Source organism: Colossoma macropomum, unplaced genomic scaffold, assembly GCF_904425465.1.
Source record: "Colossoma macropomum unplaced genomic scaffold, Colossoma_macropomum, whole genome shotgun sequence".
Taxonomy (NCBI): Eukaryota; Metazoa; Chordata; class Actinopteri; order Characiformes; family Serrasalmidae; genus Colossoma; species Colossoma macropomum.
The window spans coordinates 30,678,144-30,698,438 of NW_023494803.1; the positions used below are offsets into that span (position 1 = coordinate 30,678,144).

Genomic DNA, 20,295 nt, shown 5'->3' on the forward strand with positions numbered 1-20,295 from the left:
TGTTAAGCCCGTTGCCTCAGTGCTGTTGTGACTTTTTGGGAGGTTTGAAACCTCACTCTGTTTTCTGGATGTAAATGATATTGGAGGTGGAAAATCATCACTCACCGTTGGCAGCAGGCAGCTAACAGGGTGGACAATGCACTCCGTTTATTATTTATGAGGGGCAACAAAAACCATCTGTGTTTTGTGTACGATCCATGTTCAAGATGTACTGTGGTGTTTAAAATCCAGCCTCCAGCACTGAACACAACAGACGTGTTCTCTGTTATTTAGGCTACGTTTGGCACCCTTACAGACTCTTACAGACAGGGTTCCACAGGTCTTATCTGTATTGCTGTGAAGTATTGCTTGTGCTGAGAATCAATAAGGGAAACACGGAGGAATGAATCAATGAAGAAAACGATTCGGAAGCTTGTACTGAAGCCAGACAGGAGGGAGAGAGCCGAGGAGCGGGGAGGAGGGGTTCAAGCCGAGTCCCAAGAGGGCAGAAAAGAGACTAGACCCTGTCAGCTTTGGCAGCGAAAGTATCTGGCTGGGTCAAAAACTACAGCGCACTGTTCCATGATGTCTGTTTCCCTCCACTTGTGGGCTTACTCAGTGTTTTCCTTAAGCTGTTTCTGATCTTCTGTCACATCCGTTCAAAATGTCTTCAGTTCACATCTGTTTATCTTTAGCTTTGTCTGCCTAATCGCAGAAAATGATTGGAAAAGATAAAGCTTCATTTTTGTTAATGTGCTGTTGTGATTTGTAATACAGTCTTGCAGAAAGACCAAACACAGCTTTCTAACAGTATATTATACAGTCTCATAGTGTTAATTCCTGTCTCTTGCTTTAAACCCTGAATCCTTCAAGCACTTCCTCATTTGGCTCTCGGGATTGACTCAGAATATGTGGGATGATCTCATGGGAATGGCTGGTGACCTTCAAGAATGTGCGATTTTCAGTTTTCTTTTGTATCTTTTCCTGCCAGTCTATGCTTTATTGTTTCCGCTAGGACACATGAATGTGGAGGAGAGATTGTAACAGAGTATTGTAACAGAGCTCCCGAAGTGCTGCTCCATTGCGCAGTGTGAAATTCTACTATTATATGAGCCAACTGTGAGTTCTGTAACCCGACGGTAAAGCTTTCTGCTTCTGCTTCTCGTTTTGTTATGCACTTATTTTGTAAAACAGAGAAAAATGTTCAGTTTGTGCCAACAAGACATTTGATTCAGACGCTGAGCACCCTTTTGTCCCTAGCTTTACAATCCTGTGTTTGTCCTTGGCTTTAAAAGCTTGCTGTGTGGGGAAGAGCCTGGTAAAGGGCTGCTGAAAGGACATAAAGAGCTGGCCCTGGTTCTAATGCATTCCTTCACTCTCTCGCTCTCTCACATTCACACACACATGCTCTATCCGAAGGGTTTCCTGGGTAGAGGTGAGTGGAGACTGAACACATTTCAAATTAACACAGTGGGCTGTATGAGCTGCTGTTCTCTCCCCTCTTTCTGCCCTACTGCCTGCATGAAGTGCTTTCGGAAGAGGCCTGCAATCCATACACAGACAGACCTGAGAGGTTGCTGCCTCTGAGCTGTTGAGCATCTAAAAATGATAGTTCTTTAAGGGTTCTTTAGTAAAGAAAATGGTTCTATATAGAACCATGACACTTAAAGAACCCTTTCCATGATTCTTGAGTTCTTTGCATTTTGAAAAGATTCTTCAGATTGATGGAGAATGTGTTGTATATAGAATCTTTATGGAAAGGGTTCTATATAGAACCAAAAAGAGTTCTTCTGTTATAACAAGCCTGAGGTTGTAACAAAAAAGAACGCTTTTGGGTGCTATATAGAACCCTTTTCAAAAAGGTTCTATATAGAAGCATCTACAGCACATTCTCTATCAATCTGAAGAATCTTTTCATGATGCAAAGAAGGGTTGGACTGCTCAACATTTTGGCTGATTTGATTTCTGAATTTCTCCGGTCACTATCAATGGTCTATGTGAGAGAAACTTTGAGTTCAGTAATGGTGAGATAATAAGTGGCAAAATCCAGTTGGCAAATAATGGTCATTACTTTGGTCATGTTTTTGTTTTCTTTTACGTTGTTGATATACTATTGGAATTCTTCAAATGTCATCTTTCATCCTCTGATACTCACTGTGGTCACTTTGGGTAATGTATCAGATGTGTCAGATCATCTTGACTGGTAGAGGGAGTGTTCAGTGTGATGCTCCATTTAAGACTCATTTTTGCACTAAGATGCTTTTGGGAAACCCAGCCCAGGCTAGTATTTAAATTCTTTGTTTTGCTTCCTCCGTGGGACACACTGCCAACTGTAACAGTTTTGGCATTAAACTCACGATTTTGGGTCTTTTTCTCAAGCCCCCATGCTGTGCAAAGTAATCTCAAGCCAGTGAATGTCCAGCCAACATACAGGCTCAGAACAAACGTGCAAGCAACTGCATGATGACATATTGAATCCTGTTGAGAAGACATTGGCTGTACCTTTCACAGCGCTGCCTTTCTTCCAGTGAGGAGTGGAAGCGGAGCAACGTGATTTTGCCTGGATTGAGGAGTGGCTTTAGGGCTTTAGAAAGCTGGGGTGTCAGCGTTCTCTCTCGCTGCAAGATCGTTGTCACACCATTCTATCCACGAGGGTAAATTCCTCTACGGATGCACTCCAGTTTCACCTTGTCTCCTCATCTGCTGCCAACCCTACAAAAGCTATATTACAGTCTTTCTGTTAAAATTTGATGTCTCCTTATATCATAGACTTTTTATTTGATCATTTAAAAATGGCAGCTCATGCTTATAGTAATCTATCAGCTTTATGTGGGGCTTCGGAGTGGTTCAGCTTGCCATGTGTGTTGCATAGCTACTGGTTTAACACCACTAAAGGTAGAACCCTTACATTTCATTTAGCAAAGATTTATAAAACAAATGCAAAGATGTCTGCTTCAGATATTTGAGAACACTGTCAACTGACATTTCTTATTCCAGTGCATGTGGCAAAATTTGGCCTATGTATTTTGCATCACAGATCTGTTCTTGCCTCATCCCCATATTTACAATGGAAATCAGCAGATTCCGATTTGTGACTGATCTTTCCCTCCCTACTAGCATCCCCAAGTGGGACATCCTTGGAGACGAGAGGTCACGCTTCAGTCGTCCACCTGAGGAGGCTCAGTTACCCCGCTGTCTGTTAACAGCTTGGAGAGTGACGGGGGAGCCTTCTATCCCAGCCGGAGAGGAGGGAAGGGTCCGGCTTAACACAGCCTGAGCAGGCCACTGCTGTGAAACCCTGATGCTTGGCCTCTCTCTTGGTAAACTCCTGCTGAGGGAACCTGAGGCGTGACCTTTGATGTCATTAGAAAAGTTCTCTTGTTCCGCTGGCGTTTGGTGCTACACATTGGAGTTCGGCTCGTTTTGTGAGGGCCGTTTTAAACAGTCTGTCCTTGTGTTTTATGGGAGTTTTTGCTAATGGAGCAGCTGCCATCAGCTGGAACAGCTCGCCGTTGACAGGGTGGATCGGTTTCATATGGTGCTTCTCAAAAGTGTGAGTGGTTTCACCGTTCCCTCTGATGGCATTACAGGCATGCTTCTCATCATTTTCAGGTAAAGCTTCTTGATTGCCTGGGGAAGGAGGAAAAAAAACAGCAGTTACTAAGAAGCTAATCCTCTTGCTTTCACTGTCATGAGAAATGTACTGTGAAACCCCATTAGGTTTTTACTATCCATGCCTGTGTGTTTATTGGGTATGGAGGCAGTGGTTTTTGCCATTATATTTACTGCCTAGTAAAATGCTTGAGCGAACTGACATGCATTAAGATCCCTCTTGGGTATTTTTTTAGGAATATACAGTGGAAGTTTCAGAATTGGACTCTGTGATTCTGTGTAATTGTTCAGAAGAACCCAGTCATATTGCCTCACGGCACAGCAAATTTGTCTTCTTTAGGTCTGTCATTGTGTGGTGACTACCTCATAATGTTATCTAATGATGTTGCTGAAGCCTGTTTTAATGACTAAGACTAATTTGCTCATGGTGGAATTGCAGTAATTACACAATATGCTCTCCCAAAACAGTGCATTCAGTGCATTATCTCTGGGATCAGCCATATAGTTTCTGGTTGAGAATGTAATTGATTGAGATTAATGGTGCAGACTGTCAGTATCCACTCTCATTACTGAACAATGAGAGAACAGCCAGTGAAATTATACCGGTCTGTTCAGCAGCTTGTTAGAAGATTGATCTGATCCACATCACTGAAGCAAGTGCAGTGAATTTTACTGGCGGTCATCTCACGGCTAATTAGGCCACACTGGTGCTTACTGCCGCATCTGTCACAGAGGCTGAATATAACCACTGCCACTGTTAAAAGCCCTCAAGCTCTTCTAAAATAGTTAAACAGACCAAGGCAACATGAGGCACAGTGAGACACTTTTAAGCTCAGCGTCATCTTCCTCGGCTTGGCTGGCTACTGAGTGTTTCTATCTGTGGGATTAGATCACTGTGTGCCATCCAGAAATGCACACTCCCGCCTGATGCTGGGAACGCCTGCTGTGGGGAAAAATGAAAAGAGCTATACCTAATCATTCTAAAGAGACAGGCTGATAAAAAGCACTGTCTCATTGCAGACTTACCTTATCAGTCCTGATCAGCTGTCCTGCTTTGACAGGTATTATCATGTACACTTACTGGCATTTCCTCATTAATCTTTTTTTGAAGATCCTTGTGCTTTTGAACAGGATCATACACCGATCAGGCATAGTGTTATGACCACCTCCTTGTTTCTACGCTCGTTGTCCATTTTATCAGCTCCACTTACTATATAGGTGCACTTTGTGTTCTACAAGTACAGACTGTAGTCCATCTGTTTCTCTGCATACTTTGTTAGCCCCCTTTTATCCTGTTCTTCAGTGGTCAGGACCCCCGTAGATCCTCACAGAGCAGGTACTGTTTGGGTGGTGGATCATTCTCAGCACTGGAGTAACACTGATGTGGTGGTGGTGTGTTAGTGTATGTTGCGCTGGTCTGAGTGGATCAGACACAGCAGTGCTGCTGGCATTTTTAAACACTGTGTCCACTCACTGTCCACGCTATTAGACACTCTTATCTTGTCAGTCAATTTTGTAGACGTAAAGTCAGACGACAGCTCATCTGCACATTTTGTGTTGGTCATCCCCAACATCTATGGGGGTCCTGACCACTGAAGAACAGGATGAAAGGGGGCTAACAAAGTATGCAGAGAAACAGATGGACTACAGTCTATAATTGTAGAACTACAAAGTGCACCTATATAGTAAGTGGAGCTGATAAAATGGACAATGAGCGTAGAAACAAGGAGGTGGTCATAATGTTATGCCTGATCGGTGTATAAACAGGTATTTGGGAGAGTGAAGGCTATGACTGTTAGGAACCATGAATGAGGCTATACATTGAAACTGTACCTGCATGTCTAGGCATTATTTTGATCACTTGGTGATTTATTTGTTTAGTTGTTGCCTGAAGGAACTAAGGAATGTACTTGACTGAAGGAAATGGTGACGAAGGTGGAGTCATTCATCGTAATTTTCTCACTCATGTTTGAACATGAAATATGCACATCAAAAGTGAGTCGAAAGTGATTGCACAGATTAACGTTGTGTGGGTAAAAAAAAGACAGAAATGTTACTTAAGTGAAATGTTATCATAGAGCAGGATAATAATAAGGGAAAATGGATTTACTTGTTTGTTTTGAATACTTTGTAATGTAACTTTCTTCAGTTTTTGAAAATTTTTCAGTGGTTTGGTTTGACATATAAAATAGAAATGCATTTAACATATAAAATAAAAAAGACTTGATGGTAAAGGCAAATATTGAATATAATCACCTAAACTAATATGGCAATTAAATAAAATGTGATCAAATATGCTGGACACGTGTTTGCCAGATGTAATATAAATACGAATAGAATAAAGTTATATGACCGCTCAGGCTTTCCATTTTTTTGCCTGGCTGTAGCTGTGAAACATCACAGAAGGTGTCAATTACATGTTGGTGTATGTTGTGCTGATACAAATGGATCAGACACAGCAGTGCTGTTGGAGTTTTTGTACACCTCAGTGTCACTGCTGGACTGAGAATGACCAGAAGTATCCAGCCTAGTATACGCCTAAACAGATGAGCTGTTGTCACCAACAAGGTAACTAGGTGTGTCTAATAGAGTGGGCTGTGAGTGGACACAGTGATTAAAAACACCAGCACTGCTGCTGTATCTGATACACTCATAGCAGCGCAACACACACTAACATGCCACCACCACGTCAGTGTTACTGCAGTGCTGAGAATTGTGACCCAAATAATACCCGGTCTGTAGTGGTCCAGATGGATACTGTCTATAATTGTAGAACTACAAAGTGTTCCTGTATGGTGGAGCTGATAAAATGTATGTTAAGTGTAGAAGGAGGTGTACATAATGAAGTGGCTGGTCTGTGTGTGGGTGTATGTGGTGATATGACCTCAGGAAAAGTATGAAAATGTGTCATTATTATTACAATGTTTATTTATTTGAAAAAAAGTAAGTCATAAGTCAAGTTAAAGTACAAAGGTTTCTACGAGTATATATATAAAATGCCCATAGATCTAGAAAATATATATATATATATATTATATATATATATATATATATATATATATATATATATATATATTAGGGGTGCAGGAAAAAATCGATTCTTAGATGCATCGCGATGCGGACATGAACGATTCTGAATCGACACACACTCACAAATGTCAAAAATCGATTTTCTAAATATTTAATTTATACCGTAATGTTGAGGGAACGCAAAAGGCGGAACTTAGAAGTGCGGAAGTTTAGCGCCTGGACAGTCCATGGCGGCACATAACAAAAACACAAATGGATGAGTGAGAAATCCGACCGGCTCCCTCTGCATTAAAGCCAGGTTAGATCAGGAGTCACAACCCAAATAAGAAGAGCCATTTTGACCTTTTAACAAAAATCAAACCACCTTAGGAGCCGCAACGTTTAATGTCCAGTATGTCTCAGTATGTGATCATAGTATAGTATAGGCTAAACAATATAAACGAAAACACAGATTTACTTCGCTCTGCTTTAAGCTTTTAAGGTTCCTCCCATCTCCGCCAGAAAACCTTTCTTCAGAAGTAGATCAGTTAAATGTCTCTCAATGTTCGACTGTTTTACGAGGCTGAAGTCGCTTCTCATTCTCCAGCTTCTTGTTCGAATTTACCCGTTCCACCTTAAATTCTAACTGAGGCGCCGACTGTAAATGTGGCACTATTTAAGGTGGAACGGGAGAATTCGAAAGAGAAGCGACTTCAGCTTCGCCACTTTTTAGTGTTTGACAGTCTCTCGTTGCAGATTTAACGTACCAGGGAACCAACTGCGCTGCTTATAAATGCGAATAACGCATTGCTGCTATGTGACCTGCAGTGCTGCACACGTCACGTCTCAAAGATACTTTACTGACACAGCGACCCCCCCCTCTCTCTACAACGAGACCAAAACTGAGGTTATAAAATCACTAAAGAAAACGGGTAGAATAGCTGTAACATGTGCTGCATGGACATCCACTGCCACTGGATCTTATTTCACTGCAACTGCGCATTTTATCGCAGATGAGTAGCAGCAGCTTCTCGTGCTCCAAACAAGAGCCTTCTAGTTCACTTGCCACATCACTTCCATTTGTTTTATTAAAAAAGTTATTGGAAGTAAATTCATTATGGATCATGACAAATACTTTGCTTTAAAAGTACCAAGTCACTTTAAATGACAATAACACAGAGTCACTTAGTCACTTTAACATGTATGTCTCTGTGTATATTCTGTGTATATTTAATATATTTCAATTGGTTTTTCTTGTATTTTTATTTTTACTTATTTACTTTCTGTAGAGTGATTAGCTGAGCCTCACCACAAGCATTTCAATGCATAAATGTGCTGACATGTTGTGCAAATGACAAATAAACTTGAAACTTGAACTCGAAACTTGAGCTCACACAGTGAGAAAATATAAATGCTATATAGAAAAAAAAAGATGCATCGAGATGCATTGATAATCGTTTTATAATCGCATCGCAGCCCTCTGAATCATAATCAAATCGAATCGTGAGGTGCCTAGAGATTCCCATGATGCCTGATTATTGCCACACCTGTTCTCAATCAAGAAATCACTTAAACAGGACCTGACAAAGTGAAGTAGACCAAAAGATCCTCAAAAGCTAGACATCATGCTTGTATCCAAAGAAATTCAGGAACAAATGAAAAACAAATTAACTGAGATCTATCAGTCTGGAAAAGGTCATAAAGCCATTTCTAAAGCTTTGGGACTCCAGCGAACCACAGTGAGAGCCATTATCCACAAATGGCAAAAACATGGAACAGTGGTGAACCTTCCCAGGAGTGGCCGGCCGACCAAAATTACCCCAAGAGCACAGCGACGACTCAACCAAGAAGTCACAAAAGACCCCACAACAACATCCAAAGAACTGCAGGCCTCACTTGCCTCAGTTAAGGTCAGTGTTCATGACTCCACCATAAGAAAGAGACTAGGCAAAAATAGCCTGCATGGCAGAGTTCCAAGACGAAAACCACGGGTGAGCAAAAAGAACATAAAGGCTTGTTTCAGTTTTACCAGAAAACATCTTGATGATCCCCAAGACTTTTGGGAGAATACTCTGTGGACTGACAAGACAAAAGTTAAACTTTTTGGAAGGTGTATGTCCCATTACATCTGGCGTAGAAGTGACACAGCATTTTAGAAAAGGAACATCATACCAACAGTAAAATATGGTGGTGGTAGTGTGATGGTCTGGGACTGTTTTGCTAATTCAGGTCCTGGAAGACTTGCCGTGGTAAATGGAACCATGAATTCTGCTGTCTACCAAAAAATCCTGAAGGAGAATGTCCGGCCATCTGTTCGTGACCTCAAGCTGAAGCACACTTGGGTTCTGCAGCAGGACAATGATCCAAAACACACCAGCAAGCCCACCTCTGAATGGCTTAAGAAAAACAAAATGAAGACTTTGGAGTGGCCTAGTCAAAGTCCTGACCTGAATCTGATTGAGATGCTGTGGCATGACCTTAAAAAGGTGGTTCATGCTTGGAAACCCTCCAATGTGGCTGAATTACAACAATTCTGCAAAGATGAGTGGCCAAAATTCCTCCACAGTGCTGTAAAAGACTCATTGCCAGTTATTGCAAACGCTTGATTGCAGTTGTTGCTGCTGAGGGTGGCCCAACCAGTTATTAGGTTTAGGGGGCAATCACTTTTTCACACAGGGCTCTGTAGGTTGGGATTTCTTTTTCCCTTAATAATAAAGACCTTCATTTATAAACTGCATTTTGTGTTTACTTGTGTTATCTTTGTCTAATATTTAAATTTGTTTGGTGATCTGAAACATTTAAGTGTGACAAACATGCAAAAGAATAAGAAATCAGGAAGGGGCAAACACTTTTTCACACCACTGTGTGTAATATATACACATTTTTTTAAGTAGTTTCAAGAAAAGAACATCCACTATAGAAAGTTTAATAACAGAGGAATTTTACCAGACTGTGTCTTACTTTCTCTTGTCAGTGTGAAGAGCACAGAACCTTCTTTTACATCCACCACTGGAAAAGGCCACAATGAGTGCCAGATCAGCAATCAACAAAGAGATCTTCACACCACATGATGAGAGGATGCTGGCAGCTGTGCAGGTGAAGAGGAGGACGAAGAAGAAGATTCCCTTCCTGGCTACAGGTGGACAGGGCGACTACACCACTTTCATCTGCCTGTCAGGTAACTTGCGACTCATCTCAGTGCTGCTGCGGCATTGTGTAGCTCAAACACCACGCCTAATTAAACAAAATGCTGAAATGTAATGCAGCACTGCAGGCCGGAGTAGAGGGGAGATGACACAGGGTTAACATGGATATTTTAAACAGATTCCAGAAGAACATGCTTTTAGTCATGTTGTCATACTCCCATCGCAACATCATCTGCAATTTTTTCATTGTACATGTTTTTTGATCACCGAGTTACGCATATAAGTATGTACAGAAATTACACCAATATTATTTGAATCACCCTCTTGGTGGCTACATCATACACCATTTTAAAGCATGTAAGCAACTCACAACTCGTAACGAGTGAATGTAATACAGTGCATTCTCCCAGTATAAGTGAATCTTGTTTATAATAGAAGCTCTATCTGAAAGTTTCATGTTGTTACATCATGATAAATGTGGCCTAGTAGTCCTTGTCTATAAATAGTGTTAGCACGTACAGTTGAAGCCTACTTTCCACTTGTACGTCTATTCAGTTCTGCCCCAGTCTGTTTTTTTTTTTATTTTTTTATTGTCTTTTGAATGCTACTTGAAAAGTGTGACCGAAGCAGTAGCCAGTTTGAGCAGAAACAGTACAGCTTTTCTTGTGGGGAGTGTGTGGAGGCTGAGCTATGGTGCACTGCTTATAATGATTAACATTTTGTTCCATCTTATCAGCTCTCTATTGAGTAACGGGCAGGAAAATCCGCTCACTTTTCAGAAAATGCCAGCCTCAATTCTCCATTTAATTCCCTGGGTGATTGTTGTTTCAGTGCCAGTGTAATGCTGCAGCTGTTTACTATAGCTTGGTGGCGAACATTTTAAGCAGATTAACTAAAGTCAAATAATTATGGTGGTAAAATTAGGTTTCATGCTGTTTGTGAAATCTATCCTTAACTAATGTTATAAACGGGAGTCTAATTGAATTGAAGATGCATATTAATTGATGGTTACCTAGTGGGAGAAGGACAGTGTTGCGAAGTGGAGGTCACAGAACAATTCATTAGCTAGAAGGATGGATGTTAATAAGAAATCTTTGACAAATGTGCACCATATTTAATGAGATAAAGTCAAGGTTAATGCTTCAAAGTGTCTGTAATCACAGCAGCATGTGTTCTCCTACATAAAGGTGGGGCTTGGTGATGTGGCTGTAGTGTAACATGATGTTGTAAAGCTTTTTTCATGATATATGATATGCAGATATTTATTTTCTGAGGTTTGGAAACAAATGAGAATTGGATAAATATTTCAGGAAAACAGCAGTGGCACAATACATTATTAATAAATTATAGTATAATAAATTATTAAGGTACGATAATGGCTTAATGCGCTCACGTCCAGACAGTTTACGCAGTTACTGTACATTGGTTGTTGTGTACAGTAAGTCAGATAACAGGTAGAAATCTGTCTGTTTATGATACATGCAGTTGTTATAGAAGTTGTGTCAATAATCATGAAAATTGTCTTGTGATATGTCATCATAATAACTGTATCATCATATTGCCCACCCCTACATACAAGAATGAGAGGTCTATAACTACTATAAGTCCTGATAAACTGCAAAACGAAGCACAGCTCACTCTCACACTCATTGTTTTCATCAGTGTAAAGTGCCAGTAATTAAAAGTTGGCCTTTCGGAACGACTTTGGCCGTAATCGTGACCATGTTTGTGAAGGAGGGCTCAGTACATGTCTGTGCTTCTTTAGAGATCCATTGCTTTGGTTTCCATCATTTCAAGGCTGAGCTACAGTCAGTGAATTAACTCTCAGCAGTGACCTTGCCATCTGGTTTAATAGAAAGCTATAAATTGAGGGTTGACTCTTTGACTTGAACATTTGATTTACCTAGGAGGGGTTGCATGTTGCAGATGGATGCTGTAGACTGAAAGGCTGGGTCATGCCGGTTTCTACTGTTTCATCTTGACTCTCTAAAATGTGAAGAGGCTTTGCGTCATTTTTGGATGTTTTAGCTGATATTTATGGACTGAATTGCCTGTGTTTGGTTGTATAGTGAGGATGATTTAAGTAGGCCTTTTTAGAACTCAGGTAAGAGAGGATATTGCATTGGAAATAAACTACATTGACTTTTTCCAGTGTTACATGTACCTGAAGGTTTTGTAAAACACATCTAAGTGTTCTGTTTTTTCATTTCAAAAGGAAAAATCATCATGGTGAGCTTTCGAAGTTTTTCTATTGGTGGGTGGATTTGCAATATTCAGTGTAAGTGAGAACATTTCCAGTTTTATTAATACATTTTACACAAATACTCATTTGAAATGAGTCATAGCATCCCAAATAGATAAAACCCCATAGTTGGGCTTTCCAAGCCATTGGAGTCCTACGATCACAATCTTAATGTGATTCTTCCAGTGCTTGGGTTTATGAAGTGTTATGGGATGTATGTTCTGTGTGGCTTACTGACTCATTAGAAATACACAGATTGAATGTTGGCTGTGACCTATGCTCTGAAATGTGTTCTGCCTAGCAACAATCCCTTGGGTTCTTTAACAGAAACTCTCAGATGCGTCATGTGGAAAGCACAGGCCATTGTGGCACGCTCAGGGCGGCTGGTTAAGGCGGGTTGTGGCCCAAAAAGGACGTTGGTAGTCTGATCAATCCAGCTTGATGTAGAAAACAGTAAGGGCCTTGGGTGAGTTGGCAAGCTTACGCAACAACGCATACCAGCAACAGCTCGGGGCAACTGGGGTGTCATCGCTCTAGTTTTGCCACACTGTACCCTCGGGGTTAAGCTGATTAGCTGGGGCTCTACCACTGTGTGAAAACCAGTGGGGGATGTGTAACAGTGCAACTACTTTGCTTCACAGCCTTCAGTGTTCTCAGAAGCAGTTCTGCCCTACTAACATAGCAGTACTGTACGCAGCAAATAGCAAGGCTTGACTGTTTCCCTCACATGTCCGTATTAGACTACAGTAGCTTTGCTGGAGGGCAGTTTTTGATTAGAATGCAGTGGCTGGCTTCAGTCGTCTATGGGAGGGTTTCAGGCTTGCCGATGTGTGTGGTGCATCCATCATAGAAACAAATGGAGCTGGACAGTTGCTGTTCGTGCAGTTTGGTGTGTTTTATTTGGTCTGTTTCGCTTAGAATCCAGAAGCGCTTACTCACTGAAGTCCAGCACGCCAACTTGGAAACGAATCTGAGGTCATCAAATGAAGTGATTTTCTGTAAAGGCCCGCAGTGAGAGGACTGGAGAAGAAAGGCATCCCTCAGCATCATTTGCAGTCAGCATGCACTGTGGAACGGAATGATTCTCAACCTGCTTTTTGGTCTAAGCATATACACATTACTTCAGACTTCCAAGATGGGCTATAGTTTCTTTTAAACTCTCATTCTGGAATGCATTAAGAGAAGCTGCTAATAAGGCTGCTTGTGCCACAGAGACAGTTAGTAGTGCAAAATGTTGCTGCAGTGGATTTAGATTTAAACCATGCACAGGATCGTATGGATCTGTAGAGCTGTTGAATTTATTTGAACTTTACTCTGTGCAGTACTTTATATTGTTTCAGAAACCATAAGTGAGTTGAGGGTTGTGTGTGTTGGAACAGTCAGTCTCCTTTGGTAAGAAAGAAGCAGCAATGGTCATTTGCTTTGATCTCACACACAAAGAAAGAGGTCAGTCTTCAGGAATGGGACAGTGTGCTGGGTGAATTCCAAGATTTCCACCATCAAAGACCACAGTCCACTTTTGCTTTGATCATCCTGTCAATGCAGTCACCTTTGGTCCTGGCTGAGCGGTCTTCATTTATTAAGCTGAACCTGGCAAGAGCTCATACTGAGCTAGAGACATAAGCCTTTCAATTATTTATGGAGTTGAGCAATGTTGAACTCCACCCATCCAACAAAAACACTAGAAATTAGGGTCATTTTCTATTTAAACAGAATAAGAGTGAAATGTCAGAACTGATCAAGTGTAATTTTAATTCTGTTAAATGTTTTATATTGGATCTGGCATTGTAATCAGACTTCGAGGGAAATTTTTGTCGTACATTTTAGAATATTTTTGCACATTTTGTAAATAAGTGGCTTGAGGCTTTGTGCTCCTTGCAGCGACATATAGCACCACACATGCTCTCTGTGAAGCCTGTTAACTTTCACTTGTGACCTTGCAGTAAAAAGCTCCCCTTTCTTTCCAACCTCAGTCCAAAACACACACCGGCTCCAGTGTAGCCTGGCTTAGAGGAGATAACCCAGAGGAAATGAGGAGCAGATTGCCTGGCAGTGCTTGGCTCTCTCTCTCATCCACCACCGGCCTGAAATGCAGCCAAATCAATGAGCAGCAGTCCTATCTGTAAGTGTACCTTCAACTCCGGGCATCCTTACAGCAGAGCCACCCAGTCTTATCAGGAGATTGCCTTAATGTATTCATGGGCTACAGACACAGTCTATGAGGCATGGCAGCCCCTGGTCATGTGTGTGCATTGATCTGACTAATTTTAATAGCAGGGGCAATCAACCAGGTGACACTAATGGCCCAAGACCTTGGCTTATTAACAGTCTTCACTATTTTATCCTGACTCCTACATTTTCCTCCCCTTCTGACATAAGCACTTATACACTTCAATTGCAAAACAGGTTAGGGACAGTATGTGAAATGCTAATAAAACCGAAAGCAGTCATTTTTAAACTGTGTTACCTATATTAAATATAAATTAGTGCAAAACATGATATTTGATGTTTATGTTATGAAATTGTTTTTTGGTCAGTATATGTTTATTCCAAATTTGATGCCTTCAACACGTTCCAAAAAGGTTGGGACATGAGCATGTTCACCACTGTGTTAAAGCACTGTTTGTTTTAACACTGAATAATCATTTGGGGACTGAAGACATCAGTTGATCCAGTTTTACAAAGCAGAATGTTTTGCCATTCTTCTGTAATGCAAGTCTTCAGCTGTGCAACCGTATAGGGCCTTCGTTGATGTATTTTGCACTTGTAGAATGTACCTGACAGCCTAGAACAGCGTCTAGAAGGCAGCATATGCCGCTTCAGAATTCAAACCCTGGCTTTTGAACTTTATACTGGTAACAATCTGAATGGTTCTTTTCTTCTTTGGCCAGGAGAGCACAACATCATTTCCATGAACAGTTTGAAAGGAGGACTTTATATGGTTCCACTGTGCAGCAGTCCATTTCAGATGAGCTCAAGCCTGTTGTGTTTATGGTCCTTTGATATTTACCTTTGTCTACAGCTGTGCATAATACAGTCTTAACTTGCATTTGTGATTGCAGTAACGATTGGTGTTTCTTGACAACAGTTTCTCAAAGTATTTCCAAGCCCATGTGGGGATACCCATCACAGCAGCTTTTTAAGGTGAAATACCTAAAATCCTTGTAGTGACTTGTTGAGGAACATTAGACCTCATTCTCCAACTCTTCGTAAGAAGAAATTTCTTCTTAACAGCTTCTGACGTTCACCAATATTTTGTTATTTGGGATTTGTTCTTAGGTAAGAACGGAATCTGCACACACTCAAGAGCGCAAAGCTGTGAACAATTCTGTGGTTTAAGAACACGTCATGAATCTGTTGAAGACTTTTTCTTAGGACCTTTCTCAAGAACAAACTGAAGAAAAAACTTAGGAAGATATTTGAGAACGAGGCCCATTGTTCTTAAAATGTTTGGTTATTTGATAATACATTTTTTGGCAAAATGGTGAGCTTCCTTTCATCTTTGCCCATAAAGGACTTGGCCTTTCCAGGATGATATTTTCCAGGATGACATCGCATGCTTAAGATGTTTTTTGAACATTTCACAACATGCCTAGTCTGAAGTTTCCCTTGTCTCATTTTTTTGGAATGTGTTGCTGGTATATTTACAGAAACCAACTTGATAAGGTGAAATCATGTGATTGTACTTTTACTTTCAGTATAGGTCTGTGGGTTTACAAACTACTGCTTTCAGTTTTTATTTGCATTTCACATACAGTGATAACCTTTTTGGAACTGAAATTTGCATTTAACTAGAGTTAACCAGAGCAGAGTATAATATAATTCAGCAAAGAATATTGACTTGTTTGTAATATTGATTTCTTTGGCATTACAATGCCTTGCATCTGCATGATAAACATTGATATGAGGAGCTATACACTGTAAGTAAATGCCTCACTCATTGTGGTTGTGCACTATTGATTGATGTTGCAGCACAGAGATAGAACGCTGTCTGGTGTCGAGCGTTCTGTTGAATTAATCTGTTTAGCATTACTGAAAGTGAGTGGAACACTGACCTTGATGGCCGGGTCTGATGAATTACCTGGCCCTCCTTTTTATTATTCACATGCTCTCACATACAGCGGTCTCCCTGGCCCGTGCACCACAGATGGATGGGCAATAGATGGATATTTATGTAGATTATAAATGCTCACTGGGGATGCAGATTTCGCTGTGATGAATAAACCATTGTGCAGGCAAGGCAAACAAATGAAAAGACCATGACTGGCCCTGTTTCAAAAACGAAAAATATTAAGCCGTAAATTTTGATACATGTTAGCGGGATTAATTATAATACATATTAAGACTCTCCCTTGGCAACTTTGTCAAAGTAAATTTATTGCTGTGAAAAGCTGATTTGGTATTGTATCGGTTTAAAACAGTTTTATTTCAGATCCTCCTGAGTGTACAGTATGCTTTTAGTGACAAAGCTTTCTTACGAGGGGATCATATGACAGCTAGTGCTGTTTTAAAGCATTGTTGCTGTTTTCATGGAACCAAATCCTCGTTTCCCTGCCTCTTCAGCGGTGGTCTGGAACAGCATGCAGCGTTGGGCTCATGACTGGCAGATAAGCTATGTATCAGACGCTCCGCCTGGCCTTGATCCACCTGGCTGTACATCATGTTGGTCCTCAGAGCTCTTTGACTGAGGTGTGTGTTATCTGCTGTCACCATCTCTTTCCTCCCACCAGCCTGTAGCCAGCGGCCAAAAAAGCTCCTTTGACTGCTCAGCATTCACCTCCCTTCTCCAGAAAAAAGGGCAGGCTGACCTGGAAAGAGCCCAGACTGAAAACCCAGGTGGATTGATTCTTCTGAATCTAGGATAATCCCCACAACCATAACGATGAAGTACGATCCCTCTGGAGTCAGTTTCTCTAGGCTTGACCTGCCTGTCCTGACTCTTCACCCAGCAGGTGTTACTGACCCTGGCTGTCTGGCCCATCCATCAGCTCTAACGACTGTGTGGATTTGTGTGGACCAGGTGTGTGTTAATGTGCTGCAGATGGAGGCCTTTGACAAGAATAAGTCACTTTCTTGGCTTTTGCACCAGCTCATTCAGTCTTTGAGGTGGTTTCCTTGGGGGTGTAAATTTACCCTCTGGACCACTGGGACCTCCCATTCTTGCAGCATACATATCTCTTCTTACCTTTTGTTGAATTATTTCTGTTGAATTATTTTTCTTTCTTTAAAACAATTAGAGAAACTCATTTTTGCAATCAGTATCACATTTGTGATTGTAAGATGTGGAAATTATTTAAATTTGATAAAACATTGTTTTGCATACAACAGAAAAAGCATCTTTTTTTTTATTAGGACTGGCCAGAAAAGCATTTTACAGGCTTCATTGGTATTTCTGAATGCTCGTCCTCTAAATCACTAAAGGTACTATTATATTTGAAGCTTTTTTTTTTAGATGTTATCTTAACAGAACAGAGATGCTTGTATTTTAATCTGTGATTCAGTTCTCACCAGCAGTGTTAGATGTGTCTTTCACTGGACTGGACTAGGGGTATCACGATATGCATGTTAAAATAAATTTTCTTTTGACATGGGGATCACATTTTTGGAATTATAATACAAGTGAAAGTTATATTTGCATCCTTTTCTAAATCTTTATTGAAAAGTATCATATTGTAAAGCAAAAAAAGCAGTATCTGTGCTTCTGTGGTATACCACCCTCTTATTGCACATTTTGCACTAAGCGTTTTTCTTCACTCATGTGAAAACAAGATCCTTTACAGGGAGCAAACTTAAATATGCATTTTTCTGTAAATTTTAGTGCATACTTTGTATTTATATGCAGATAACATATTTGAAAAACTTAAAGGTAAAATATAAAACGCACTATAACTTTTGCATGAGCCACATTTTATGTTTTATTTTATTTTATTTTTTAGCTTTCAGACGTAGATCAGTGGTTACTGTTGTGTCCATTGCCACAAGATTTACCTTATATTTTCTGTTTTTTATCCAGCCTTGACATGCTGCTTAGCCTCATGGTTAGACTGGCTGAATTTATGCAACGTTGCTGTGTTCCCTGATTGAACCTCTCTTTTGAATATGATGCTCCAGCTGCCGACTTAGGGGTATCCAACAGTTCTATTGATCTTATATCCTCCTTGGGGTTTGTTTCAGTGTCTCTCAGGTAGTCTAGACATTGAACTTTATCCCTCTAATCCTGTAATTGTCAAGTATTGCTGAAAGGCATGATTTTAATCTCAACCTTGCCTTTATTTGGCTCACCTCTCTGAGGTAGGACAGGAATCAGGCTTGCAGCGCAAGCATAAAGTTTGTTCTTGTGCAGTTAGATCTGTTATTTTTTTGCTTTGCTTAACTTTGGGCTGAAGTTTTTACAGTAACTTTGAGAAGTAGTAATCCACATCGATGTACGGTCACAGAAACACCACAGCCATGCTTGTTGCACTGATCATTGTGAGGCACGTGGGGGGAGTGAATGGGAATGAGAATGAAGCAATTAAAAAGGCATGAAAGATGGCCCATACATCATCCCCAGAAAATGGCTCAGTGCCACTCTGCAAGTCAAGGGTGTGTGAATGTGCTGCTTGCACACGCAGAGATGAGGGATGCTCTCTGAATTTTATGCTGACAGAACCAAGCGGATGTTTTTCACTCACTGCTTGATGGTAAAAGAATGAGTACTGTAGTTTGCAACACCTTGGTGTGGTTATGTAAAAGTGAAAGGAGGAGGAAATGAGGGAAGAGGGAAACAAAGCCGTAAAAAAGGATTCCAGCCTATGTTTCGCAAATGCAGCATTTCTGATTTCTATCCAACGTTTTGTTTGTGTCAAGCAGGGTTTCGTAAGAACATCTTTAATTCATGCATTTTATCTGACTTCAGGCCACACTTTAATGTAATGCTATTGAAGCTATGCTCCTTAAGCTTAGTCTCTGTAGTTTTGGCCATTTTTCCTACAATTTATCAAAGATGACTTGGCTATATGTCATACGGACAACCCGTTTAGCGGTGCATTGATATTGTCTTTTGCAAGATTTTTTTTTTTTCCTTTTTATTACAGATCCAATGCTGTCCAATGACAAATGCCCTTATATATGCCTAGATTGCCTCTGATTGAATCTGGTGGACATATGCAATACTCCGTAGAACCTCAGTTGCAATATTACTAATAGCGAGGGTGGGAATCATCATTCATTAAGCGGATGTATATCTGTGTCCTTCAGGCTGACCTCCCTCCAAGTCATTTCTGCTCACTGCTGCTCAATCACTGCTCCCTCGCTGCCTCGCTATGTCTGAGAATGGCTCATTTCTTCATTACAACTTGAATGGGCCGCATAGAGAAATCGACGTTCTGAGGGCTGTAATTCCTGTAATTCCAGGGGAGAGTGGTGTCCCTGGGGACTGACCTGAGAATGGCAGAGATGGGTAGTGATGTGAGGATGAAAGATGATTAAGGTGCTTTTCCTTATAAAACTGTGTAACACTGCAAATACTTTAAAATAGGGCTCAATCATCATCAATCAATCATCATCATCATCATCATCATCATTATCCCTCAAATATTTATGTTTGCCGTCATGTTTGCAGCTTTGATCTGCCTGCCAGAACGTGAACCATACATCTATATGTATGGTATATGTTATCTATAATATATTATGTATTATTTATAAAGTAGGAATGCAGCAAAAGTTTAGTTTCAGAAAATGTTCAGTGAGCAAGAGAGAAAAAGGCTGAAAATTTCGACTGAAAAAAGTTACGATTAAATTGGCCTACAACAAGGTGTAAAATGATTTTATTGTAATGAAAATGAGGGATGGTTGAGACATGCAAATTGAAAAACTCTGTTTTTCTTTCTTTTTCTTCTGATACATTCAAACAGAGCAGCAGCGGAGTGAAACTGTCACTGTTGGCTCATGCAATCTCATATTCAATTTATAATAATTTTTCATTTAGTGTGTGTGTGTGTATGTGTGTGGATTATTGTACAATTATGTTCCCTGACTAAAGGTACTGAGATGTACCCTTGACCACCCCAGTGACAAGATGGGTACTGCCTCAGTGACAGTTTCATACCTTTTATATCTGAGAGTGTAGTTTAATGCACCTAAGCTGTAATTGAGTGCTTCTTTTACACTTATACCAAAATGTTGTAGCATAATTATACATAAATGCTAGAAAGTACTGATACTAGCATGTTTCATGTGTTCATTTAGTCCACACAGTGTGAGCTCCAGTTAATTGGCCCAAAAAAGTCATGATCAGTGCATCACTAATCAGTTATCAATTATAAA

The 20,295-nt window shown here is 40.5% G+C and overlaps 1 protein-coding gene across 1 annotated transcript in view; it reads left to right on the forward strand.

Moving 5' to 3' along the window:
- The window catches only part of stxbp6 (syntaxin binding protein 6 (amisyn)), an 80,019-nt gene that overhangs the window by 4,751 nt on the left and 54,973 nt on the right, over positions 1-20,295 (forward strand). Inside the window, exon 2 of the mRNA XM_036593450.1 lies at positions 9,575-9,778. Coding sequence (XP_036449343.1) covers positions 9,625-9,778 — 154 coding nt within the window. The 5' untranslated portion in view covers positions 9,575-9,624. The remainder of the gene's footprint in view (positions 1-9,574; positions 9,779-20,295) is intronic.